This window comes from Wickerhamomyces ciferrii, contig 00012, assembly GCF_000313485.1.
Source record: "Wickerhamomyces ciferrii WGS project CAIF00000000 data, strain NRRL Y-1031 F-60-10, contig 00012, whole genome shotgun sequence".
NCBI lineage: Eukaryota > Fungi > Ascomycota > Saccharomycetes > Phaffomycetales > Wickerhamomycetaceae > Hansenula > Hansenula ciferrii.
This window is the reverse complement of record NW_011887728.1, coordinates 55919-83902: the sequence shown is the minus strand read 5'-3', so window position 1 is coordinate 83902 and position 27984 is coordinate 55919. Positions and strand designations below refer to the sequence as shown.

The 27984-nt window shown below is 28.4% G+C and overlaps 12 protein-coding genes across 12 annotated transcripts; 3 read left to right on the top strand and 9 right to left on the bottom strand.

Moving 5' to 3' along the window:
* Positions 1–436: 436 nt before the first annotated feature.
* On the bottom strand, positions 437–2737 carry BN7_705 (Internalin-I; the record flags this gene model as incomplete). The annotated part of the gene is made up of 1 exon (XM_011278706.1): positions 437–2737. The coding sequence occupies one exon, from the start codon at positions 2735–2737 to the stop codon at positions 437–439; it is 2301 nt and encodes a 766-aa protein (XP_011277008.1).
* A 543-nt stretch (positions 2738–3280) lies between these two features.
* Positions 3281–5215, bottom strand: BN7_704 (Internalin-I; the record flags this gene model as incomplete). The annotated part of the gene is made up of 1 exon (XM_011278705.1): positions 3281–5215. The coding sequence occupies one exon, from the start codon at positions 5213–5215 to the stop codon at positions 3281–3283; it is 1935 nt and encodes a 644-aa protein (XP_011277007.1).
* A 694-nt stretch (positions 5216–5909) lies between these two features.
* Positions 5910–7844, bottom strand: BN7_703 (Internalin-I; the record flags this gene model as incomplete). The annotated part of the gene is made up of 1 exon (XM_011278704.1): positions 5910–7844. One exon carries the CDS (start codon positions 7842–7844, stop codon positions 5910–5912), a length of 1935 nt encoding a protein of 644 aa, XP_011277006.1.
* Positions 7845–8192: 348 nt separating this feature from the next.
* On the bottom strand, positions 8193–10052 carry BN7_702 (Leucine-rich repeat-containing G-protein coupled receptor 6; the record flags this gene model as incomplete). Its single annotated transcript, XM_011278703.1, has 1 exon — positions 8193–10052. One exon carries the CDS (start codon positions 10050–10052, stop codon positions 8193–8195), a length of 1860 nt encoding a protein of 619 aa, XP_011277005.1.
* Positions 10053–10683: 631 nt separating this feature from the next.
* Positions 10684–12693, bottom strand: BN7_701 (Internalin-I; the record flags this gene model as incomplete). The annotated part of the gene is made up of 1 exon (XM_011278702.1): positions 10684–12693. One exon carries the CDS (start codon positions 12691–12693, stop codon positions 10684–10686), a length of 2010 nt encoding a protein of 669 aa, XP_011277004.1.
* A 629-nt stretch (positions 12694–13322) lies between these two features.
* BN7_700 (Internalin-I) lies at positions 13323–15323 on the bottom strand (the record flags this gene model as incomplete). Its single annotated transcript, XM_011278701.1, has 1 exon — positions 13323–15323. The coding sequence occupies one exon, from the start codon at positions 15321–15323 to the stop codon at positions 13323–13325; it is 2001 nt and encodes a 666-aa protein (XP_011277003.1).
* A 470-nt stretch (positions 15324–15793) lies between these two features.
* DAM1 (Dam1p) lies at positions 15794–16459 on the top strand (the record flags this gene model as incomplete). The annotated part of the gene is made up of 1 exon (XM_011278700.1): positions 15794–16459. The coding sequence occupies one exon, from the start codon at positions 15794–15796 to the stop codon at positions 16457–16459; it is 666 nt and encodes a 221-aa protein (XP_011277002.1).
* Positions 16460–16715: 256 nt separating this feature from the next.
* BN7_698 (6-phosphofructo-2-kinase/fructose-2,6-biphosphatase) lies at positions 16716–17942 on the bottom strand (the record flags this gene model as incomplete). The annotated part of the gene is made up of 1 exon (XM_011278699.1): positions 16716–17942. One exon carries the CDS (start codon positions 17940–17942, stop codon positions 16716–16718), a length of 1227 nt encoding a protein of 408 aa, XP_011277001.1.
* Positions 17943–19370: 1428 nt separating this feature from the next.
* Positions 19371–21686, bottom strand: SLM1 (Phosphatidylinositol 4,5-bisphosphate effector protein; the record flags this gene model as incomplete). Its single annotated transcript, XM_011278698.1, has 1 exon — positions 19371–21686. One exon carries the CDS (start codon positions 21684–21686, stop codon positions 19371–19373), a length of 2316 nt encoding a protein of 771 aa, XP_011277000.1.
* Positions 21687–22793: 1107 nt separating this feature from the next.
* BN7_696 (uncharacterized protein) lies at positions 22794–23615 on the top strand (the record flags this gene model as incomplete). Its single annotated transcript, XM_011278697.1, has 1 exon — positions 22794–23615. The coding sequence occupies one exon, from the start codon at positions 22794–22796 to the stop codon at positions 23613–23615; it is 822 nt and encodes a 273-aa protein (XP_011276999.1).
* A 202-nt stretch (positions 23616–23817) lies between these two features.
* On the bottom strand, positions 23818–24699 carry CHO1 (CDP-diacylglycerol-serine O-phosphatidyltransferase; the record flags this gene model as incomplete). Its single annotated transcript, XM_011278696.1, has 1 exon — positions 23818–24699. One exon carries the CDS (start codon positions 24697–24699, stop codon positions 23818–23820), a length of 882 nt encoding a protein of 293 aa, XP_011276998.1.
* Positions 24700–25062: 363 nt separating this feature from the next.
* On the top strand, positions 25063–27432 carry BN7_694 (Microtubule-associated serine/threonine-protein kinase 2; the record flags this gene model as incomplete). Its single annotated transcript, XM_011278695.1, has 1 exon — positions 25063–27432. The coding sequence occupies one exon, from the start codon at positions 25063–25065 to the stop codon at positions 27430–27432; it is 2370 nt and encodes a 789-aa protein (XP_011276997.1).
* Positions 27433–27984: the final 552 nt, after the last annotated feature.

The window sequence follows — 27984 nt, the reverse complement described above, 5'->3', positions numbered from 1 at the left end:
AAATATTAATTTTGATATTCGCGAGGCCCGCGTAAGATTATAGATTTTACTATAACAAACGTGTAATTATATTTTGATTTTAAAGACAAAAGTAGACATAAGCTAACTGTCACAGGATTTTTTGAGGACATACACTAATAGATCTTGTGTTTCTTAATGCGTTCTTGTAACCGATGAGATTAGGAGTTGAGATAGCTGGATTATAAGCATGCAGACGCGTAAGGGTGACGCGTAATAGCTTTGAAATACGCAAATTAAACACTACGTAGTAATAGATACTGTTTAAAGAGTATAATCTTAGGCTAACACAGAAGCAATAACTTTGACTTTTTTATTGAGGCTAATAAACTCTACAATCTGTGAACTTTTCTGATTTAGCAAGTAATGTTGATGGTCCACATATCTAAAATAATCAATCACGTTGATCATGCCACATTTATTTATCCCTTTTCATCTTTAGTAAATTTTGCAAACGATCAAGTTCCTTCTTCTCCCTTTCCAAAGCCTTGAGCATATTATCGAGTTCTTCTTCATAAACTTTCTTCTTTTTAAGAACGGATCCCAAAGTTTCCTTCTTTTTAGGTTCTTTATATTCTTTTAGGTTAGGTAATTCATCACTTTTGTTTAGATCTATTGTGGTGAAATTTTGAGAAAGATTTAATGATTTCAATGTTTGACTTGGTGAAATTTCTATTGATTCGATTCTATCAATTTTGAGGTGTACTAATAAAGGATATGGTTCAGTGGAAAAATGATTGGTTATAGTATAACCTGATATGACTAAATTTTCAAGTTGTGGGATATCGTTATTCAAAAAAGTTAAAAATTCATCATAAGTCATAGGGGAAGTAAATTTTGTAGCAATTTTCAAAGCTTTCAAAATTTTGAATGAACAATTTTGAATCAGATGATGATTTTTTCCACTAGTTTCTATTTCTAATTTTGTTAACAAAGGTAAAGAAATCCCACTAAACCCAGATATTGATTTCATATTTTTTAAAACTAATGACCTTAATGAATTTTGTGATCCAATTTTGGAAATGTTGAAATCTGGACATGATGATATATTTATGGTTTGTAAGTTGGAAGGAATGTGGAACAAGTGATATAAATCATCAAGTGGTATACCCTCTATCTTTAAATTCTCCAATTCAGGGAATGATGATTCTATATTAGAAATATCAAATTTTCCAAGTTCATTACTATCCTTAATGGAAAGAGTTTTAACTTTTGGAAATGTCATTTCAGATTTCAATATTTCTATAGTGTTGGTAAGGATAATTGTTTCAAGTTTATCAGAAGTTTTCAAAATATTGCCAAATGTATCTAAATGTGAATAAGAAAATGTAGTGGAATTAATTTTAGCAGCTTTTAAAGAAGGGAATCCCAAGTTTGAAATCTTATTAATTTTGAATGAACTTGTAAGATTGAAATTTTCTAAGGTTGATGATTGTATGTTTTCAATCGTGAAATTTATGTGTTTCATTTGTTTCTTTTTTAAAACATGATGTGGTGAAGAAAGATCAATTGAAACATTAATTATTGAATCTAATTTCAAATTTGAAATTTCATAAATTGCACTGTTCTTAATATCCAAGCTCCTAAGTTTTGGTAAATCCAAGTTATTAATTGAATGAATTGATGAAGAATCAATAACCAATTTCTCAAGGTTTGATACTTGTAAATTATCAAATAATTTGAACTTTTTATTATGGAAATATTTCAATTGAAAGTATTTCAAAAAATCCAATGGTCTCTCCATATTGGTTTCAAAAAATTCAGTCAGTTTAGATTTTTTACGGCCATCTTCTAAAAATCCCAGTACCCTATTGAATTCATAATCTTCTTCATCAAGGTAAATGTTAGGATCGTAACAAAATTCATGATCAAAAGTAATATTTATTTTTTCTAAATCTGGCACAGTAGCTCTAATACCTGGAATTGAATAACCTTCAAGTTCATCAAGATAAAGAGATTTGGCAAATGGTATTTGTAATACATTGGAAGGAATACCTCGTGGAATATCTGAAACGTCATATACTTCATATGGTTGATCATTTTGTGCTTTCTCATGATCTTTATCTTTTAGCTTTTTATCAAATTCATTTTCAGTTCTAAGAAGTATATTAATTTTTTTCAATCTTTGACCTGAAGTTCCAAACATATTAGTGAAAAAATCAAAATCGACTCTTGAACTATGCCAATAAATTTCAATGGGATCATGTTTTAACAGATGATAATCAAATTTGTTCAACATTGTTCTAACATCATAAATCTCAATAAGTATAGCACCTTTAAACCCTTTTAATAAAGATGGATCTAAGACTCTATTGTTTCGTTCCTTTATGAAATAATCTCTGCTCAATCTATTATACTCAAAATAATCAGCCTCACTTTCAATGTTTTTAATTTCCATACTGCATTTATAATCCAAGAAGAAATCATCAGATAAACCATATTTCAATTTTAGGTTTGGTACATCATTGGTCACAATCTTGAAAGCATCTGAAGTGATTAAATGTTTCAATTCTGGAACATTTTGAACAATATTCAAAAGATCTGATGGGTATGAATATTGGAAAATTAATCTCTGGATTTCTGGAGGGAACCCAGTGAAGTTCATAATGTTTGACCAAATACCTAGAGATGATTGAATTATATCTGATTGAATGTTGATGTGTTTAATTAATACCGCGTATGGTTGAATATTAAATTTCATATTTGTTACGAGAAACATCTCAAATTTTTTTGGAAATTATATAAATACTCAAGAAAATCCACGTTTATTGAAGGAACTACAAACCACAATTCCACTGTGACTATGTTATAACTTTTAGTTGTTTCATATATCTTTTGTTTTTCCTTTCCATAACATTCATCCGATCCTGCGAAGCTTACCTTATCAATGGACTCGCTTCCAATTGTTTGCTCATAACCTGTTGTAGAGCTTCAGTTTCGTTAGATATTTGGTACGTAACTAATAAAGTGAGTATATCAAGAAAAGAAGGTATAAAGAAGCTGTGATTTAAACATTGTATCACATCAGACTTAAAGAAACCAATTCAATTTGAATTAATATTCATTACTACATTGTTCATATTAACACTATGACGTGTATTTAATTAAATATATTGACCTCATCTTTTTCTCATATTATTGTAGCCAATCGAATATTGCAATTATTATTCTTCGTTCAAAGCTATCAGTATATATATATGTACATTTATTAATATAACTAGGGTATTTATATGTTATATATCATATAATTTGTCCATTTTGATCATTTTTTCCTTCTTTTGTTGCCTACTTTTCGATTCATAGTACCAGGTTCTTTATATTCCTTTAAATTAGGTAATTGATCACTCTTGTTTATTTCTATTGTAGTGGGATTTTTTGAAAGATCAATGGTTTTTAATGTATTACTCGGTGAAATTTCTATGGACTTGAGTGTAGCAATTGTGAGCTCTTCTAAAGCTGGATATGACTCAGTGGAAAAATGATTTGTTATTTGATACCCTGATACAATCAAGTTTTGAAGTTTTGGCATATGATTATTCGATAATGTTAAAGTGGGTAATTTATAAATTTGATAGACCGAATGCGTATTAATTGTTAATGTTTTCAAATTTTCGAATGAATAATTCTTCAGGCAGAGATCAACTTCACCTCTTGTTTCTAATTCCATAATTTGTAATGAAGGTAATGAAATATTGTTATAAAAAGTACCTTTGACTGAGTAAATATCCTTTAAAATTAATGAATTTAATAAATTTTGAGGTTCAAGTTTTGACATGTCGAAATATAGACATGACGATATATTAAGCTTTCTCAAATTTGGAATATTGTGGAAGAATGAATATAAATTATCAAGTGGAATACTCTCTATAATTATATTTTCCAATTGTGGAAATGATGAATCAATAATACCTTCAAAAGATCTATTAGTGCTAATATGATTTGACTTAATTTCTAAGGTTTGTAAAGACGGGAAATCAAGTTTTGAAATTTCCTTAATCTTGAATGAACTAGTAAGACTGAATCTCTTTAAACTTGATGATTTTATATTTTGAATTGAATGTACTTGGCCCACTTGATCTCTCATTACATGATGTGGTATTTTGATTTCTATTGAAAAATCTTGTAAGGAATTTAAATTCAAATTTGAAATTTCATAAATTGAAGAATTCTTTATATCCAAAGTTTTAAGATTTGGTAAATTCAAATCTTTAATTGAATGAATCGTTGAGGAATCAATAACCAACTTCTCAAGATTAGTTATTTGTAAATTTTCAAACAAGTTAAAATTTCTATTATGGAAATATTTCAATTGGAAACTTTTCAAAAAATCAACGGATCTCTCTATTTTTGTTTCAAAAAATGCATCTAACGCATATTGTTCATATTCTGGTGAAAAATCTTCTCCATTATAATCAGGATCATAAAAAGATTCCACTAATCCTAATGTGGGAGTAGATTTATGTAAATCTTTAAAGTAACCATCATCAACATCCTCAAAAGCAATGTTAAGTGATTCAAAATTTGGCATAATAGTTTTCATATCTGTAATTGAATAACCTCTACGTTCATCAAAACTAAAGTGAAGTGATTTGACAAATGGTATATGTAGTTTGTTGGGAGGTATACCATGCGGAAGGCCTGATAACTCATATTGTTCATATGGTTTATTTTTAATTTCATCTTCAGCTCTAATAAGTACTTCAATCTTTTTCAATCTAGTGCTTTGACTTGTTTGAATAACACTGTGGAGAAGATTAAAATTATTGTATTTTGTATTAGTATGCCAAATAATTTCAATAGGGTCGTGCTCTAATAAATGATCATCAAATTTGGTTAAAGAAGCTTTTTCTCGATAAATTTCAATTAGTATGGCACCTTTGAAACCTTTTAATAAAGATGGATCTAAAACTCTATTATTTGTTTCCTTTTCCCAAAAATCATTTTCCAATTTTCTATAAGTATCATAATCATAACCAACATTTCGAGCTAGGTTACATCTATATTCCAAGTAGAAATCATCAGATAAACCATATTTCAATTTGAGATTTGGCACATCATTAGTAACAATCTTGAAAACATCTGAAGTGATCAAATGTTTCAATTCTGGAACATTTTGAGCAATATTTAAAATATCTGATGGGTATGAATATTGGAAAATTGATTTCTGGATTTCTGGAGGGAGCCCAGTGAAGTTCATAATGTGTGATTCTGTCTAGAGATGGTTTATTGATGAAGAGTTATATATCTGATTGAATGTTTTAATACCGCGTATGGCTTACAAGTAATTTTCATATTCGTTACGAGAAGCATCTCAGTGTTTTTTTGGAAATTATATAAATACTCAAGAAAATCCACGTTTACAAAAATCATAAAAGGTCAAGTCATTGAACGACAACCCACAATTCCACTAGTATCTATGTTATAACTCTGATTAATTTTGCCAAAGCCTTGCTTAACCGTTTTCGTTGCTACTGATTTCTACTTGGAGGCTTATCCTATCAATGGACTCGCTTCCAAGTCTCATAACCTGTTGGATTACAGGTCCAGCTTATATTGGTGATTTGCTACGTAATTATTAAAGTGAGTATATCAAGAAAAACAAGTATAAAGAAGTTGTGATTTAAATATTGTATTATATCAGACTTAAAGAAACCAATTCAATTGGAATTAATATTCATTACTACATTGTTCATATTAACACTATGACGTGTATTTAATTAAATATATTGACTACATCTTTTTTTCATATTATCATTGTAGTCAATCAGATCAAATCTAATTAGTCTTCACAAACTTTCTAGCTTATATATATTCATTGATATAATATCTAATATGGTATATGTACGAGTCTATATCATCTATGTTATATATCATATTGCCCAATATTTTGATCATTTTTTCCTTCTTTTCTTACCTACTTTTCGATTTATAGTACCAGGTTTTTTATATTCTTTTAAATTAGGTAATTGATCACTCTTGTTTATTTCTATTATAGTGGGATTCTTTGAAAGATCAAGCATTTTTAGTCTATTACTTGGTAAAATTTCTATGGACTTCAGTTTAGCAATTGTGAGCTCTTCTAAATCTGGATATGGTTCAGTAGAAAAATGATTTGTTATTTGCTGACCTGATATGGATACTTTCTTAAGTTGTGGAATATCATTATTCAAAAATGTTAAAGTTGAATCTTGAATGTAATATAAAGCTGAATTTCTATAAATTGCTAATGTTTTCAAATTTTTAAATGAGCAATTTTCCATGGAGAGGCGAGTTTCAGGTATTGTTCGTATTTCCATGTTTTGTAGTGCAGGTAATGAAATTTTATTGAAATCTTGGATTGATTGCATACCAGTTAAAATTAATGACTCTAAAGCACTTAAAGATCCCATTTTTTCAATGTTAAAATCTGGACATGATGATATACTGATGTTTTTCAAATTTGGACTATTTTGGAATAATGGGTATAGTTTATCAAGTAGGAATTTCTCTATGATAATATTTTCCAATTGTGGGGACGCTAAATTAATAAGACGTTCAAAAGCTTTATTAGAGACATTATATGATCTAATTGTGATGGTTTGTAAAGATGGGAATTCCAAATCTGAGATTTTTTTAATCTTGAAAGAACTAGTAAGACTGAACGTTTTTAAACTTGATGATTTCATATTCTGAATTGTTGGGCGTATATGATCAAATCGGTCTCTTAATGAAATGAGATGTGCATATTTAAGTTCTATTGAAAATTTTTGTAAAGAATTTAATGACAAGTTTGATATTTCATAAATTGCACTGTTCTTGATATCCAGGGTTTTCAGATTTGGTAAATCCAAATCTTTAATTGAATTGATTGATGCAGAATCGATAAGCAACTTCTCAAGATTTGATAATTGTAAATTTTTAAACAAGTTAAATCTGCTATTATGGAAATATTTTAATTGGAAATATTTTAAAAAATCGAAGGACCCCCCAACATTTGTTTCAAAAAACTCATCTAATCCAGATTTATCATATCCCAAAGAAGGTCCACTCCAAGAAGGATCAACCCAAGGTTCATTCCAATCTTCCACCAACCCTAATGTGGAAGTAGATCCATGAAACTTTTTGTTAATGTAATCATCATAAATATCCTCAAAAGCAATGTTAACTGATTCTAAATCTGGTATAACAGTTTTCATATCTGTAAGTGAATAACCACTAAGTTCTTGAAAACTAAAATGAAGTGATTTAACAAATGGGATATGTAATTTGTTAGAAGATATACCAAGCGGAAGGCTTAATATTTCATATTGTTCATGTGATTTATTATTAAGTTCATCATCAGCTCCAATAAGTATTTTAAGTTTTTTCAATCTAGTCCTTTGACTTGCTTGAACAAACCCATGGAGAAATTCGAACTTGTTGCATTTTGTACTAGTATGCCAAAAAATTTCAATAGGATCGTGCTCTAATAAATGATCATCAAATTTGGTTAAAGATGCTTTGTGTTGATAAATCTCAATTAGCAGAGCACCTTTGAAACCTTTTAATAAAGATGGATCTAGAACTGTATTATTTGTTTCCTTTTCATAATACTCATTACGCAACTTCCTATAAGTATCACGATCAACATTTCGGTCTAGATTACATTTATAATCCAAGTAAAAATCATCAGATAGACCATACTTCAATTTAAGTTCAGAAAGATCATTAGTAACAATTCTAAAGATATCTGAAGTAATCAAATGTTTCCATTCTGGAATATGTTGAACGATATTTAGTAAATCTGATGGGTATAATTGTTTAATGATTGAAACTTGGATCTCTGTGGGCAGTTCAGTGAAGTTCATGATTGAATTAATATTGTGATCTTAAATGAAGTCACCATTGAGAGCAGCAATTGATTTATTCTTTCTACCTTAGAAGTAGATCTGAAATCTGGATCCAGGACTTGATAGACTGCAGCTAAATTAAATGGTGGATCAATATTAATTTTCATTTACTCGACGTTACGGGAAGCATCTTACAAATTGTAAAAAAAATCAGTTACCCCAGAAACAAGCTACTTAATTTATTCGAAACTTTAATAATCTAATTGAACAATTTTAGTTTTGATCTTATCCGTTAATTATGTACTAAATTTTTATTTATAATACATTCCATAATCAGTTATCTGCTGAGACGTATGATTGATCACTTTAAATGAATCTCATTTTGCTATCACTTTCTGAAATATTTAGGGTTTCTAGTGTATTACTTAGTGAAATTGCTATCGATTTGGTTCTATCAATTGTGAGCTCTTCTAAGAATGGATATGGCTCAGCGGAGAAATGATTTGTTAACTCATAGCCTGATATGAATAATTTTCGAAGTTGTGGAATATCATTATTTAAGAATGATAAAGTAGCATCATAAGTTGGAAAGAAAAGATATGTATCAATTATCATTGTTTTCAAATTTTTAAACGAACAATCCTCTATAGAGAGATGAATTTTTCCAACTGTTTGAATATCCAAATTTGTTAACATTGGTAATGAAATTCCATTCAAACCTTGTATAGATTTCATATTTCTTAAAGTTAATGAATTTAATGAGTTTTGAGACCCCATTTCCTTAATGTTGAAAGTTGGACATGATGATATATTTATAGTTTTCAAATTTGAGTTATTCTGGAATAACGAGTAATATAAATTTTCAAGTGGAATTTTCTCTATAGTGATGTTCTCCAATTGAGGAAATGGTGAGTTGGTAATATCAAAATATTTATTAGAATTATTAGTTGATTTTATTGACATTCTTTCTAGAGATGGGAAATCAAGTTCTGAAATTTTTTTAATTTTAAATGAAGTCACAAGGTTGAATTTTTTTAAACTTGATGATTTTATATTATGAATTATGGGGTGAATATTTCCCAAATATTGTTTATTTTCAAGAGAAGAATGTGGTGCTGAAAGTTTAATTGATAAATCTAGCAAGGAATTGAAGTTCAAATTTGAAATTTCATAAATTGCAGATTTCTTTATACTTAGTTGTTTAAGATTTGGTAAATTCAAGTTTTTTATTGACTGAATTGTTGAAGAATCAATAATCAACTTTTCAAGATTTGATACTTGCGAATTATCAAACAATTTGAATTTCTTATTATGAAAATATTTCAATTGGAAAGCTTTTAAAAAATCCAAAGGTGCCCCTATAGATGATTGAAAAAATTCATCTAATATAGATTTCTCATTCCAAGAAGATTCACCCAAATCTTCTAAGAATCCTAATATGGTAGTAGATATATAACCTTTTTTTTTAAGGTACCAATGGTACTCTTCATGAGATTCATCATCAAAAACCAAATTAATTGATTCTAAATTTGGCATAATAGTTTGGATGTCTGTAATTGAATAACTTTTAAGTCCACGAATACCTCTAACTTCATCAAGACCGAAATGAAGTGATTTAACAAATGGGATATGTAACTTATTGGGAGGTATACGATGTGGAAGGTTTAATAATTCAAATTGCTCAATATCTGATTCATTATTAAGCTCGTTTTCAGTTTCAATTAGTATTTGTAGTTTATTCAATCTGGTAATGTTAGCTGAAGATTGAAACAAATCATTGAAAAATCTAAATTTGTTGATTTTTGTACTAGTATGCCAAACAACTTCAATTGGATCATGTTGTAATAAATGATCATCAAATTTGGTAAGGGAATATGCTTTTTGCTCATATAGTTCAATCAATATAGCACCTTTGAAGCTTCTTATTAAAGATGGATCTAATATTTTGTTATTTCTCTCACGTTCATAATAATCTCTAATCAATTTATAATAAGTATCATAATCAACATTTTCATCTATATTACATTTATAATCCAAGTAAAAATCATCAGGCAACCCATATTTTAATTTAACTTTTGGTAAATCATTAGAAACAATTCTGAAGATATCAGAAGTGATCAAAGGCTTCAGCTCTGGGATGTGTTGAAGAATATTTAGCAAATCTGATGGAGAAGAATGTTGTAAGACTAATATTTGTATTTCCGGAGGGAACTCAAAAGACTTCATAATGAACTTCAATTGACAATCAGACAACGGCAGCCTCGTTTTCTGTATATAATAGGTATAATTGTATCTGACCTGTTTAATCACATTGAATAAGAATTAGCAACATGACTCAGCGGTTATGTTAACATATTAAAAGAAAGCTGAAAGTATGATCCTGCGATAAATTCTCATTTTCATAATGTTCTCAATATATTTCTATACCGTACCTTACATAAGCACATCATATTTTAGATGTAATTGACTTCTTCACTTTTATTAAACACAAAAATAAGCATTAGGCTGATCTTTGCCTTAACTACTCTCATAACCATAAAATTTTCATATGGATTGTGCAGAAATATATTCATTATCATGATCGATCAAGTTTTAAACCCGGATGACAATGGAACATGCCGGCGTATAACAATTTGTTATTTTAGCTACAAAATTGATTTCCATATCAGATGATCATGATCATATTGGTAATGTTGCAGTACGTGTGATAATAATATACTACTATAATATATTCATTTTGTTTTTAATGATATAATCATTCATATTCGCGTTCCATATTCATCAAATTGGGTAAAAATCTCACTAGAACTAATTATAGACAATCTTTTTCAATTCTCAAATAAAATCAATTAGTAATTTAGTAAAAGCCTTCACCTAGTTCAATTTTCCTCTTTTTAAGAATGGTTTCAAGATCTTCCTCCATCATAGGTTTTCTATAGTCGTTTAGGTCAAGATCTTCCTCCATCATAGGTTTTCTATAGTCGTTTAGGTTAGGTAATTTATCACTTTTGTTTATATTCATTGTTGTGTAATTTTCAGAAAGATCTAGGATTTTCAGTTTATCACTTTGTGAAATTTGTATTGATTCAATTCTAGAGATTGATATTTCTTTTAAGTTTGGGTATGGTTCAGTGGAGAAATGATTTGTTATATCAAAACCTGATAATGATAATTTTTCAAGTTGAGGAATATTATTATTCAAAAATGTTAGAGTTGAACAATAAACTGGATTGAAAATAAATTCTGTATAAATTGTTAATGTTTTCAAGTTTTCGAATGTACAGTTTTCCATTGAAAGAGGAGTTTCACCGCTAGCTGCTTCTAAGCGCATAGTTCTTAATGTAGGTAATGAAATCCCATCGAAACCTTGGAACAATTCTATATCCCCCAAACTTAATGTCTCTAAGGAATTTTGAGATCCAATTTTTGTAATGTTGAAAGATGGACAACTCGCTATATGAATGTTTTTCAAATTTGGTATACCCTGGAACAATGCATATAGATTATCAAGTGGTATGAAACGTAATGTTATATTTTCTAATTTCGGGAATGATGAATTGATAATACCTTCAAAAGAACCATTAAAGTCATTACCTGACCAAATTGATAAACTTTGTAAATATGGGAACTCCAAATTTGAAATTTCTTCAATCCTGAATGAACTAAGAAGCGTGAAGCTTTTCAAACTTGATGATTTAATATTTTGAATTGTTACATGTACTTCATTATCTTCTTCTTCTAATTCAAAAGTAAATTGAGTTGGTTTAATATCAATTGAAAATTCTTCTAAAGAATTTAGCTTCAAATTTGAAATTTCATAAATTGCAGATTTCTTAATCCTAAATGATTTAACATTTGGTAAGTCTAAGTTCTTAATTGAATGAATCGTTGAAGAATCAATAACCAAATTTTCAAGATTTGATACTTGTAAATTTTTAAATAGGTCAAATTTTTCATTATGGAAATATCTTAATTGGAAGTCTTTCAAGAAATCCAAGGATCCCTCTATAGTTTCAAAAAAATAATCTAATTGAGATTTTTCATAAGATATATTCAAACCTTCTTCAAGTCCTGCTATGTCAATAGATCCATCTTCATAATTTTCATAAACATCTTCAAAAGACATGTTAAGTGATTTTAAATTCGGCATAATAGTTTTGATATCCTTAATTGAATAACCTCCAAGCTCATCACCAAGACTTCCAAGCCCTTCATAAGGAGCTCCAATACCTCTAATCTCTTCAAAACCAAGATGAAGTGATTTAACAACTGGGATATGTAGTTTATTGGAAGGGATACGATGTGGAAGATTCTGTATTTCATATGGTTCATCTAATATCTCTTGAAAATCCATTTCAGTTCCAAAAAATATAGTGAGTTTTTTCAATCTAGTAATATGATCTAAAGTTGGAAAAAAATCATGGAAAAATCTAAAATGTTTTCGAGCTCTTGTAGTATTCCAAACAAGTTCAATTGGATCATGTAATAATAAATGATCATCAAATTTGGTCAAGCATGTCAAAATATCATTAATTTCAAACAATATAGCACCTTTAAACCCCATTAATAAATATGGATCTAAAACTGAGTTATTTCTTTCAATTTCAATATAGTCTCTAAGCAATTCAAGAGAAGTATCACGATCAACATTTGGGTCTATATTACACTTATATTCCAAGTAAAAATCATCAGGTAACCCATATTTCAGTTTAACACTTGGTAAATCATTAGAAACAATTCTGAATACATCTGAAGTTATTAAATGATTCCATTCTGGAATATTTTGAATGATGTTTAAAAGGTCTGATGGGTATGAATGTTGAAAGATTAATTTTTGGATTTCCGTGGGCATTTCAATGAAGTTCATAGTTGGATCTAGAGATGGTTTGTGATCAGCGACATGAACCGAGTAGCTAAATTGACTTTTTTTTGTATAATTAAATTGAATAATTGATTCTTGGACATGACATGATTGAATTAATAATTAATAACATATTGTATTGAATTAGAATTAGACTTGCTTTCAATATAGTTCTCATGTGTTACGGGCAACATCTGAATAAAGTCATAACGTCTTGATTAAAAATATAAATATTCTCACAAACGTTTGCAAAGTTTTGAAGAAGCTGCTGATCAGAGATCTTCTCCTTTGAATTGTGAGGCTTTTACAATCAATTATATCAAATCCGATGTAATCTTTTGTCTTTCGTATATATAGTTATAGCTCAACGCTCAGATAGCTTTGTACTTAATTTAAAGATATTTTGGAAACGTACGTACGTACATAATTAAACGTCTTTTAATTTGAATTATGATCATGATATTACAATATTATAAGATTTAAGCACAGTATATAATATTGAACTATAATATATTCAGTTTGGTTATAATGTGTGAATCAATTATATATTTCCATATTAATCATCATATTGGGTAAATATATCAGAACTAATCAAGTCAATCTTTTTCGATTCTGAAAAAAAATCAATGAGTAAATTAGTAAACATCTTCACCTAGTTCAATTTTCCTCTTTTTGAAAACGGTTTCATAATATTCATCCTCACAAGGTTCTCTATATGTTTGTAAGTTAGGTAATTCATCACTCTTGTCTATTTTCATACTGGTGAAATTATCCCAAAGATTTAGCATTTTTAGTTTATTACTTGCTGAAATTTGTATTGATTTTATTCTATCAATTTTGATTCCTTCTAGCTCTGGGTATGGTTCAGTGGAGAAATGATTAGTTATATTAAAACCTGACAATGATAATTGTTCAAGTTGAGGAATATCATTATTCAAGAATGTTAAAGTGGAAGAATAATCACTGGAAGGATATTCTGTATAAATTGCTAAAGTTTTCAGATTTTCGAATGAACAATTTTCCATAGAGAAAGAAGTTTCACATCCTGCTGTTATGCACATGGTTTGTAAAGAAGGTAATGAGATTCCATCAAAACCTTGTAACGATTCTATACCCCTTAAACTTAACGATTCTAATGAATTTTGAGATCTAATTTTTTTAATGTTGAAAGAGGAACAGGCCACCATATGAATATGTTTCAAATCTGAACAACCCTGGAACAATGAATATAAATTATCAAATGGTATGTTAAATATAGTTAGATCTTCTAATTTTGGGAATGATAAATTCTTAATACCTTCAAAAGAATCATAATTAGCTGAATCACTAGTTGGATGAATTTTCATGGTTTGTAAAGATGGGAAATCCAAATTTGATATTTCTTTAATCTTAAATGAACTAAAAAGAGTGAAGTTTTTCAAACTTGATGATTTAATATTTTGAATTGTTACATGTACTTCATTTTTTTGTTCTTCTTCTAATGTAAAATGTGGTGTTAGAATCTGAATTGAAAAATCTTCTAAAGAATTTAATTTCAAATTTGAAATTTCATAAATTACAGATTGATTGATTTCAAATGATTTAAGATTTGGTAAATTTAAATTTTTAATTGAATGAATTGTTGCAAACTCAATGACCAATTTTTCCAGATTTGATACTTGTAGATTGTTGAACAATTTGAAATTTTTATTATGGAAATATCTTAATTGGAAACTTTTCAAAAAATCTAAGGATCCTTCTATAGTTTCAAAAAAATCATCTAATTTAGATCTTTCATCCACAGAAGATATTTCCCAATCTTCATCAAATCCTAATATGGGATTAAAAAATCTCCATGTACATCCAGACTCATCTTCATAATCATCATTAACATCATTGAAAGACATGTTAAGTGACTCTAAATCTGGCATAATAGTTTTGATTTCATTGATTGAATGACATCTAATTTCATCATCAAGACCTTCAGGTGCTCCATAATAACCTCCAAGACCTCTAATTTCTTCAAAACCAAGGTGAAGTGATTTAACAAATGGAATATGTAATTTATTGGAGGGTATACGATATGGAAGATCTTGTATTTCATATGGTGTTTCTAAAAAACTTTGGTAACCTATTTCAGGTCCAAGATTTATTGTGAGTTTTTTCAATCTAGTAATACACTCTAAATTTGGGAAAAAATCATGGAGAAACTTAAAACGTGCTCGAGCTAATTTTGTAGTATTCCAGATAAGTTCAATAGGATCATGTAATAATAAATGATCATCAAATTTGGTCAAGCATTCCCAGGCGCTTTCATTAATTTCAATTAATAAAGCACCATTAAACCCCATTAATAAAGATGGATCCAAGACTGAGTTATCTCTTTCAATTTCAAAATAATCTTTAAGTAATTGAAGATAAAGATGACGATCAACGTTTGGATTTATGTTACAATTATAATCCAAATAGAAATCATCAGATAGTCCATATTTTGATTTAAAACTTGAATAATCATTAGAAACAATCCTGAACATATCTGGAGTGATTAAATGTTCCCATTCTGGAATATTTTGAATGATCTTAATGAAATCTGATGGGTATAAATGTTGAAAGATTGAAGAATGGATCTCTGTGGGTAGCTCGGTGAAGTTCACCATTATGATAGTTATTTTTCTTGAAAGTGACTTAAATTATCACCGGGAAAATCAGCAATTGATCATAATATTTCTTGTAAATAGTAGATTGAAATCAACTTTGTCCTTATAAATTTTCATACTCGTTAAGGGAAGCATTGAACGAATAAAGCGATATTCTTGATGGATTTTTGTGAAAAGACTTGAAAGCAAGATTTCACCTTGATAGTTGTACGTTATCCATATCAAGCATGACTTTATTGAATGCTTTTATTTAAATAATCCAATTCAAGCACAGAAATTATCCAATTATGTTTTTGTATAGAGAAATCAAGAAAGTGTTGATATTAAAATCAAGAATTCGCGCATTTATATAAAAACTATTATCGCGTATAAACAAACCAAAACAACAATCTACAACAAACAACAATCAACAAACAACATCAATCAACCATCAACTAAAACAACAATCTCATAAACAACAAACACCAACAATGCCACCAAGATCCCGTGCCTCAACACCAAACCGCCTTCATACCCGTTCCTCCATGATCCATGCCTCACCAGGTCTTCATCATCCCATCTCAACATCAACAACACCATTAGATTCATCCCTAAATTCATTTATTGAATTAAATGATTCCCTTAATGATTTCGATAAAAATTTCCATAAGATTCATGATATTCATCAAGATTTAACAAGTTTTAATGAAAGTTTTAGTAGTTTTTTATATGGATTACAAGTTAATGCATATATTGTGGAATTTAATGAAATTCCTGAAGATTTAAAGAAATTTGATAACTTGGATATTGATTCTAAAATTGAGAAATTAGAACAAGAATTAAATCAAAAACCAATCACTAAGGTTATAGAAACAAAAGATGAAACTGGGGATATTGATGAAAGTTTGGGGACTGATGCTGATGGTTCTTTTATTATACAACCAAAATCAAGATTATCAGAACAAGGAAGAAGGATAAGGGAGACTTCAAGAACACAACAAGCACAACCAGCAAGAAGTCGAACAACAAGCACGAGTACCACAAGTACAAACCCAAGAACAACAACAAGACCAAGAACAATACCTACAACAACAAAAAATTCTCGTATACCAGTGGGGAAACGTAAAGATATAAATCAAAGACCACCATTTAGATAAAACTACTACAAGAGGATATAACATAAAATCATTAATTTATTTTGTATAAAATTGTATATATATAATAATAACTTTTTTGAAATGCAATATAAAACAAAAGTACTTTTGAAAGTGTATATGGTATGATAATAAATAGGATTAAAAAGTCCGGCTTTTATGTGTTGTGTTGTATGTGATTTGTTGATTTCATTGTAATTTGTTGATTTCATTATAATTTGTCAATTTCATAATAATTTAGCTGGCGCTAAATTATATTTTATATTATAGTCCTCAACCTTTCTTCCAATTCATTATTTAAATTCTTCATATCAAATTCTTTAAACCCCAACCCAAATTCATCAAAATTTTGTAAAGGAGTTAATAAATTAGAATTTAAACTTGATATACTTGAATTATTTGATCTTGATAATTCTAATGATGGTAATTGAACTTGATGTTGAATTTCAATCTTGGTTAAATCAACTTGATAAGGATTTGGATTTATACAAATAATTTCATTATTTAAATCAAATGATGAATATGAATGATCTTTTGAATATTGTAAAATTTTAAAATATTTGAATAAACCATTTATAAGGAATTGATCTTGGGTTTGAATTAATAAATCATTTGAAAGGGATTCTATATCTAATATTAAATCATGGATTTGATCTAATGTATGTAATTTTGGAATTTTTTTATGAATAATTGATGTACAATCACTTGATTGATCATCATTTGACATGATTGTTAAATTTGAATTATTAATCATTAAATCTGATGAAATTTGATTAAAATTTAAATTATTTATTGATAACCATATAGATTTTTTGGTAACATTATAATGTTGTAAGAAATTTGTTAATAATATTGAATAAATCCCATTGATATTAAATTTTTGTAAATTATGAATATTTATAATTTTTAAATATTGTAAATGATTTGAAATTAATTCTTGAGATGAAACAGATTCATAAATAGATTCATAATTTAAAACTCTTTTTTTAAAATCTAATAAAGCATCAGTTTGATCAATATTTTTATAATCAGGACCATTTAATTTTAATTTTATATTTGATTCAATAATATCTAAATCATTACAAATACTTTCCAAAAAGCAAATACTATAATCCTCCGTTGTATAATCTTGATTTGACATATATGAATCAATATTTTGAATGATTAATTCTCTTCTTGATTTTGTTGAATTTGTCGCATCAAAAATTGCAACATTATGATCATCATCTTGAGTAATCCAATTTAATAAATCATTTAAAGTAGCCAAGGCTAATTGATTTCTTAGGGCAACATTACTTTGCTCCATTGGATTGAAAAAATCAGAATTTTGTTTGATATTTGAAGTATTTCCAACATTTGAATCAATTAAATTTAATCGACGTTTATTACCAACGTTAAATATTTTATTTTGGATATTTAACCAATTTAGATAATTTGAAACTTTTTTAGTGATGTAAGATTTCCCTCTAGCGGGCAGTCCCACCATAACAATGATAAGTTTTTGTTGCATATTATAACTTTATAACTCTATGATATTTGGTGTTCTTGTTGTTGTTCTTGTTGATGATGTCGAAGTGGCGGTTATTCAATATTTATACAATTCAATTATGACTGATTTAAGAAATTTAACGTCATTAATTTTTCCCACAAACAGAAAAAAGAATTTACGGAGAAATTTTAATGAGTGAAAAATTAACAGAAAATAAAAAAAAAAAGCTGATTACGTTTCTCCGGTTTTGCACAAATTAATCAACAGGAGAAATGGAAGTGGTTGAGTTGAGTCATAGTGATAAGGGAGATAGGAGTAGACTAGTAGAATAGGGTGTAGAGTAGCAGTGTGTAGTATTATAGTTTAGTGTTGTTATTGTATTGTCTATGGAACATTCATATCCGTTATTATTTCCCCAATCAATGTTAAAATTCTCGTGTTTATACAAAGTGGAGACACAAACAATGCGGAACGTTACTCAATCAGGAATTAATAGTCGATGAGTATTGCTTTTGAACTTTGTTTGATGAGTAGTGTTTAGTATATAGTGTTGTTGTAGTATAGTATTGTAGTGTATTGTATATTATAGTAGCTTTAGTTGTTTTGTAGTATATGAGTTGTATACTTTCAATTAACGCGTCTTAATGACTCAACTCATACGGCTGATTAACTATTTAAATTTCTCATCCACTTTTCCAGAACACCATTTTTGAAATATCAATTACCACCGAAAACTTCAACGAGATTGTTAGGGGACACTCAATAATAGTCATAATATTACTTAAAACATATATACTATACCACTCCATATCTCCATATACAATATAGTCAAGTAGTATCTTAATAGACTAAACTTTAGCACTAATCATATAGTATCCTAGTTTCAACTATATCATCTAGTGTGTCTGTTATATGTCATAAAGCATATCTACCTTCCATGATTCCATATATCCTTGGACCATAAGTATAGTTACCTCATATACTCAGAATCAATAATCATAGGGGACACAAGGGGCCACAAGACTTTATCCTTATCAATCCGATCTATTAAAGGTATACTATACGTATAGGTATAAGGAACGGTATATAGATTTGACATATATTTGACACATAGGTTAATTGATGGTATGGATGATATCGGATGGTAACAAAGCTGAAGTTTGATAGAGGGATATGGTGTATATGGTGTATAAGTCTATAATGTAAATATAGTACATACTATATTGATAAAGTTAATTATCAAGTTGTATCCCGATACATTCCAGGGATTCTTGATATATCTATAGCACATATAAGATCAATTTCTACGTCATGCATGTTAAAGATATTAAAAAACCATATATCAACATCTATAAACTTCTCACATAAATAAATAAAAAAAGAATGATGAACTATCAACTCATAACCAATTAACTTGACCATCTCTTAAACCTCACTTTTCAAAGCATCTAAAACTTTATTTAATCCAGCATCATCATCATCTTTTTGTTTCTTCTTTCTATATAAACTACCATGTAAATCAATATGAGATTTTTGTTTACGAACTAAACCACCTTCAATCCCATTAGAAACTGAACCAATTTGTTGAGTTGATCCATTTGTATTTATTGATGAATTTATAGAGGGAGTATAACCTGGGAATTGTGGGATTTGTTGAGGAATAATATTTTGAGGATTTGGTGATTTTGGTCTAAATTTATCAAAATCAAGATCATCCTGTGATTGGGGTTGTTGTTCTGGTGATGTTGATGGGAAAAATGAATGTTGTAAAGGTGATGAAATTGGTGGTGAAGAGATTGGGGATTTTGATAAACCTAATTTTGGTGTTGAACTACCTGATTGGGAACCTGATGGGGAACCTGATTGAGATGATGTAGTTGTTGAACCATTTGAATTTAATGAATCACCAGATTTTTGACGATTATGATTAGTTATTGTTGTTGAATTTGAAACAATTGGTAATTCATTTGATTTATGAATTGGTGTAGGTTCTTGAATTTCAAATTTTGGAACATTATCAAGATTTAATTTTTGTAATGAAGGTTTTTTAGGTTTATTATTTGAATTTCTTTTTAGAGCTAATGAACTTGGATTTAATTTAAATGGTTCATTCTTAATATTTAATTCAAATTCTTTATGATCATGATCACCATGATTTAAGTTATTATCTGTTGCTGGTGGTGTCAAGTCATGATCTGTAGTAACAATACTTGGAGTTTGATCATTATTTGAAGTATGATGAATACTTGTAATTTGTAAAGATTGTAATTTTTCATTAACTTTTAAAATATCAGAATCCATTGGATTTGAAATTTCAAACATTGGAGTATTTGATCTTGAATTGGAATTTGATAATTTTCCTTTAATAAATCTAAATCTTTCATGGAAAGAATTAAAACATGAAAGATTTTTTAAATCAATAATCCATTTTTTAAAAATTAAATCACCCATTTCACTTGGAATTCTCTTGAATACAAAATTATGTGTCTTAAGTTTATTATCTGAACCATAATTCTTTATATGTAATTGAAATTTCATATCATTTGATTCTGTCAAAATACAATCATTTAAATTTATAGAATTTATTGGTGTGAAATGTTCAACTAAATTATCAGATTTAAATTCATGTAAAAAATTTAAAGTTAATATGAAAAAACTCTTATTATAATTTTTCAATAATTTACTCTTTTTCAAGAAAAACCCAGATCTTATACTTTTAGACATCAAATCTTTTGAGAAAGGATATTTAACTGTTGAAATTTTCCTTGGAATTGGTAATTTATCATCATGTTTAACAGTAAGGAAATGTCTTTTATGTTCAGCTGTGGAATCTTTCATTATAAAATCATCCCATTCAAAAAATGGTTTTTGAGAAATTATCCCTTGGTGTAATTCTTCAATTAAATCATTATACATTACAAAAATTTCTTGTGATATTAATTCATTATAACGATTTAATGAATTTTGAACTTCTTTATAAATGATTTTTTCTAATTCTAACCCGGTAATTTGTAAATTTATAAATGCTTCTTCAAGATAATTTTCCTGGTATAATTGTTGTTTTAATTGAATTTCTAATTTTAATCTTAATAAATATGGATCTCTTTTAGCATTAATTTTGGAACCTTCATTATTTTGTAAAAAACGTATAGATTCTGCATAATCATCTAGGTATTGACCAGTTATAGCAATTTCTTGATTTAAATTATTTTTAAAATCACTATGTAAATTTTTAATTTCTCTAATTTTATTAAATAAATCTTTAACTAATTCTTCTAATCTTGGTACAAGAACATTAGTCATCTCAAGAGAAATTTTTCTTTGTTGTTCAGCTAAATTTAAATGATATTTTTTCAAAAGGATTTGAACATCTTGAATTGAACCATTACCAAATTTTGCAAAATAAGTTTGTTTCTTCATATCATCAACATTTGGTTCATAAATTTTATTATTAACATTATTATTAGCTCCCAACTTTGGGTGAATATTTGTAAAGAATGGGAAATTAATAGTTTGAATTAAATTATCATTAATTCTACTATATTGTTGATTTGCAATAGAAATTGATTTATAATAATTAATTAAAGATTTTAAAATTTGTCTCCATAATTCAAATCTTTTACTTAAAACTTCAGTTGGTTGTGAAGATAATGGAACTGAAGAATAAAATGGTGAATTATAATTTGTTTTAGGTAATATAATATCATCTTGTTGATAATTGGGATTGAAATTGAAACTCATAGCAGCTTATTAAAGTCCCCGGATGTATGATCAGCGCTTAACCGCACAGTGTGTCTAAGAAGTGGCAATAAGCAAGAACCTTTTGATGAATATAACCCTTATGATCTTGTGATATCCTTATGATCTTGTTGATTTGATTGATCTTGTTGATACTTGTTGATAATTGAAATAAACCACAAGTTTGTATTTAAGAAACCCTGCGGTTAACAATCAATTTTTTATGTTAAAAGAAATAAAAGTAACCACTGGGGATAAGACTAGCAATAATTCACACACTGAAACAAAAAAGTATCTGGTGATGTCTTGAAAAGTGTTTGTTAAAGTATCTGATTATTTATTATGTGGTATGTTTCAGGTGAAAAGGATACGTATTGATATTTATAAAGGCTGATTAAAGTTTTGTTTGATCCAAGAATACAAAAATTATTTCTTGTTAAGCGTTTGATCGCGTTCTGTTTAATCGGAAGGAACATTAGGAAAGGAAATGGAAGGAATATAAAGGAATTGGGAGGGAACTAAAACTAAACACAGGGCATACACCACGCCACCAAACTACAATCAACTATATTCACAAGACTATAATCAATAGGTTCTATGTTCAATCACTGTCTATTGTCTATGTTGTCCATTGTCTACGTTTCAACTTCAAACCACTTGTTCTAGATCCGTCAAGAACTATCAACGATTTGATCCACTAAAAAATAAAACTAAAACTAAAAATAACACCGTGTAGCAATTGTACCAGTGTAATAGATTATACTTGGAACTTTAACTTAATTGAATACTTATACTGGTAATCCGATGCTAACATTAACAATTATCGTTTCAACATTGAACCCTTGATTTATGTATTATTCAAATTTCATTGTGTGTGTACTGTGCTTTGCATTGTGTAAGGTTATTCAACGATTCTAGATGCTCCTGGTTCTCGATTCAATTCGCCAACAGTATGGTAGATATTCGGACCGGCTTTTACCCGAAGTTGATATGTACATAATTGTGTCAAAATTTCAACTAGTATAAACATAATTTCTCAAATTGATTTAACTAAAGCTACTTGACTAGTGTAAAGAGATCATTAGTACTATCATCAGCCTACTCTAAGTCATGACAAACACAAACGAGTCTCATCATAGAGTCACGACAGATGGTGAGCTGAGCTTTAGTGATTTCATACTGATTTGTACCTCTATGGAAAATCAGCTTCGTTCTCATTCTCAACAACGTCAAATTAACCACCATAATTACACTTATCAATACAAACCAACATATATTTATAATTGCACTCAAGCTTATCATGGTTCCCAAAGTGATACCTCTAATGAGGGTCAGCTTCATTATCAACAAGCTCACGGCCATCATCAGTATAACTACAAACCAGTTATATTTTATAACTGCTCTAATGGTTCCAGAAATAATAAAGTTATAGACCATGATTCAAAAAAAATCTCAAAGCTACAATCATTAGATCATTTAGAGCCAGATCAGAATAAGAAGTCAAAAGAACAATCAAAGCTACAATCATTAGATCATTTAAAACCAGATCAGAATAAGAAGTCAAAAGAACAATCAAAGCTACAATCATTAGATCATTTAAATCCAGATCAAAATAAGAAAAATGAAAAGTTCCCTTGGTTAGACCTGATATCAATAATTTTACTTGTGATTTTAATACCTATAGTTTTTATGATACAACCAATGTCAATATCATTCATGTTTTTACTAGGAACCTTGAAAATTTTACACATCAAGGAAAGTTGGACTCAAGAAACATTATCCAGTGTATTAAGTCTGTTTTTAAAGAATGAATATATTAAAGGTTTTGATAGAAGAAGTCGGATGTTGTTGGTTACTATTGCCTGTCAAATCATTTTATTTATTATAGCGATGGTTTTGGGTAAGGTTATGGACTTTTTCGAAACAAACTAGTTGTATAGCTGCGATTTTATTTAATAACATTGTTTTAAAGCTCTGTATTTGTTCATCGTATTCTATTTCCTTTCAAGCGTGCTATAGTAGACTGTAATTAGCTGATTATAAGTACCCATTCATTGTTCTTTAAATTCCAGCTACATTAACAAATTATAAGAATATCTTCATATTATGTATACAGCTATACCCAACATTTAAATCATGGTTTTGGAATTTTTAATGATTTAGAAATTAATGCAGAACCATGAATTCCAAAAATTAAAACAATTGGATGAAATTCAAAAAATGTATTTGTGAAAACAGTTCCTAATGGTAAAGAATCTTGAATCCAATCTTTATGAACCCAAAATGCCATTAATCCAACAATAAATAATGAAGTTGGAATTGGCAATCCTTCAAAATATTTTGATTTACCTGTTAAATCTTTTGGAATTGTTGTAACAGTAACATTAAATCTTGCTAATCTTGTTAAACCACATAATACAAAAAATGATAAAATTAAAACATCAATAGTACTTTGGAATCCAATTGCAAATGCAATTGATGCTGGTGCAACACCAAATGAAATTAAATCAGCTAATGAATCTAATTCTTGACCTAATAAACTTGATCTATTTCTTAATCTTGCAACTCTACCATCAAAGAAATCAAAAAATAATCCTAATAAAATGAAAAAATGTGCTCTTTGAACATAATGTGGTAAATTTGTTGAAGTAAATCTTAAACATGAAATAATTGAATAAAATCCACTGAAACCATTCAACATTGTTATAAAATCTGCTAAATGTAAATTTCTAATCATACTAAAATGAATATCATCACTTGTAAATTTTTTAATATCTTCATCATCTGGTGGATCTAATGGAGCTGTTGAATCAAGATCTAATGAAAATAATGATGAACTTCTACGAATTGGTGCTGGTCTTTCACTATCTTCATCACCTTCTTGACGAGAAGTTTCATCATCTGTTAAAACTGATTCTAAACCTGTTGAACCGGCACTTTCTGGATTAGTTAATGGAGCGGCTTCTTCAGCAACCTTTGCCTTTTTATCACTTGATCTTGTTTGTCTCTTTGACATTGTTTAAATGATCCTTAATTGAATAATTTATCGATTTAATAAAGAATTTAGTAAAGAATAAATTAAAGATTTGTTTTTAAATTTGGAAGCAATTTTGCTTTTTCTTAATTTTTACATGTGCTGCTAGAATTCAAAAAAACATACACAACATTCGCGAATTCATGAAATTCGATCACGCTTAGGTAATGCTCAGCCCTGTGATTATGTAAGTTGTATTAATTAATATGAGAATTTTAATGATTTGAGTATATAATTTAAACATTTTTGAAGTATAATATGGTATCATTTTGAAAATTAGTTGATCATTATTATAATGTTAGATTCCGGTGCAGATTGCTACCTATAATATTCGAATTCATTAATATGAGTCAAAATAATCAGATGCTAGCTGAATATGTTGAATCAGCTGAAACTAGAAGAAACAGAATTAAGGAGTTATGCAAAGATCACAGAAATGAAGTCTTATCATTAACGTTTGAGATGATAAAAGAAGCTAATGGGGCAATTCTTAGTCATAGCGCCAATGAAGATCGAATACACTTGAAAGAAATCAAAGAAATTGGTAAATTATTTAAAGTCCCAGATTCAATCATAGAAAATACTAATTCTGATACTATATCATATGAAGAAAGCATTTTAAATGATTTACATTGGTTTGTGTTAGCCATGACAAAACCACAGATTAGGCTAAATCCACTAATGGATCCCAAAAATGTGTATCTATACAAATTGATAGACCAAGTTTTTACAAAAGATTCTGACAGGGCAATGTGCATCTCGAATAGAATCATAAAGTCTGCAATGAATCCCAGTCAATCAACACGTCTCAATACACTTATGAGACACCATAAAGATATTGTCATATCTAAATGTGAAGAAATAAGCCTCGAATTTATCGAAAATGAATGTATAAAAGTGGCAGACATTTTATACAACGCTGAGAAAAATTTAGTGAAAATTGATGACATGTTTCAATTGTATTTGTGGAATCATGGAATGCATAAACAAGAACTAGATATAATTGAAATGAATAAGAATATTATTGAAAGGGAACTAAATAGTGAACAATTCAAATTATCAAATAGAAAAGATAAAGTACTAAAGCTATCAAATTTGATTCAGAGTAGACTTGGTGCTCCAATTAAAGAAGATACAGATGTTACAAACAAGATGTTTTATTTGTGTACAAATATAAACTGGGTTATGTCAAGATTAGATAATACATTTGAAAATTTAGAAATAACGCTTGAAACACCAACCAGTGGATTAAACCAAAGTACATCAGTTGGTAGGGATCGTAGTGAAATCAGATCAAATGCATCCTCTAATAATTCATCTGAAGTTATCCGTTTTAACACAGGACCAACAGCGATTGATATTATAATTAAGTCTCAATTTACTGGAAATGGTGTCCTTTTTGAGTGTAAAAGGACCAAGTATTTGAGACAACATTTTAGACGTTTCATCAGCAGTAATACAAATGATCAACTTAATTCACAAGAGAATCAACTAATGGGTAATATGCTCAAGCAAATGATTACTTATTGTAGTGAATTAAATCTAAACACATGTGTGCTAACAAACTGGTCAACAATTATCGTGATTGAAATAGATTTAAATCAATCTTCACCTGCTACGATAGATGGAAAAGAAGTTATTGATCTAATAAATTCAAAATATCGTATGGTTGATTTTGATGACCAAGGATTAACTTTTAATTGGATTATTGTGTATCTATTGAAACATGTCCATAAAGAAATTGATTTAAAAGAAAAAACTAAGATGATGGAACAATTTCTTTTAAAATTTTACAGAACCCCAGATCATCAAGAAATTCAAAAGGAAATAAACAAGAAGAGAACTCATAGTGGTAGATCAGAGGATTCAAATGTCCAGAGAAATTCAGATCATAAGGAATCGAGACAGGAACTTGAAGAGATTTCAAGTGATATTTCTACTCTTTTTCCAAATGGTATATCCCAGTATGTTATTCAAGGAGGTGAAGGGTATACTTCACAGGTATTCGAAGTTTATCTTGAAGATTTAATTAAAATGAAGTTACATTTTGAATCAATGACAGATGTTTCACCTGGAAAAAAGTATATACTCAAAGTATACAATCTAAACCCATATGAATTTTATGAAGAAGATGCAAATATCAAATACCAGTTCTTCAATCAAGAAGTCAAATCTTTGAAAATGATCAAAACACATAATCAATATTGCACAAGCACTCAAAATCATAATTCTATTATCAATACAGCAGATCTTTATAAATATTTCATATTACAGTTGAACAACTCAAAAGGTGAAGTTGTTCTTTATGGATATGGGTTGTTGTTAGAGTACATTGAAAAAGCAGAATCTACCATTAGTTTAAATAAAGAACTCATTGAAGCTGATTATAATAGACAACTAGACATTTTAGAAGAAATAGGTATAATTCATAATGACCTCCAGAACACCCAAAACATCATTATAACTAAGAATTCCAAAGTGTATTTTATTGATTGGGGGTTGTCTAAGATCATAGAAAAGAAAATGATAAATTCTGCTGATTCTGACACATTATCCATAGACTCATATTCAAAATCTGGTTTGTTCACTGCAAATGTTGGTATAACAAGCTCAAAATACAGTAATGCTGATGATTTATATACTTCAGGTAATTCAGCTATTGCAGATAAACATCAATATGATAATTCTAAATATTCAAAACAGGATGAAGAATAGATATTATATTATATATATAATTACGCTTAGGTAATGGTCAGTACAATGATTATGTAATACCGGATTTTATTCATTATATATACGTGTCTATAACTATAATTCAATGAGTACTATAATATATTTACGCGTTATTTTTATATGCGTGTGTACCATTTATATATTAACATATATTAACAACATTAACAATAACCATATATCCAAGACATGTCAATTCTAAGTAATCTATACAATTCATTAGTACCATCCCCTTCAAAACCAGAAAAGACAATATCATTTTTAAATCATAACAACACACCAGTTAATAATTTTTGTTCAATTATACCAATAATTCAACCTTCATTAATTTCCACATCATTTGGGAAATCTTTATTAACCTTGAGTGTATTGGGTGTTTATTTAATACTATATTTAAAATTTGCAGATTCAAGAACAAATTATGGAGTTGAATTTAGATTATTAACAAGTTTATTCTTGGGGAATTTTATCTTTACAGTTTTGAGTTTTAATGATTGGTTTAATTTAACTTATGAGATTATTTTTTGTAATGATTAT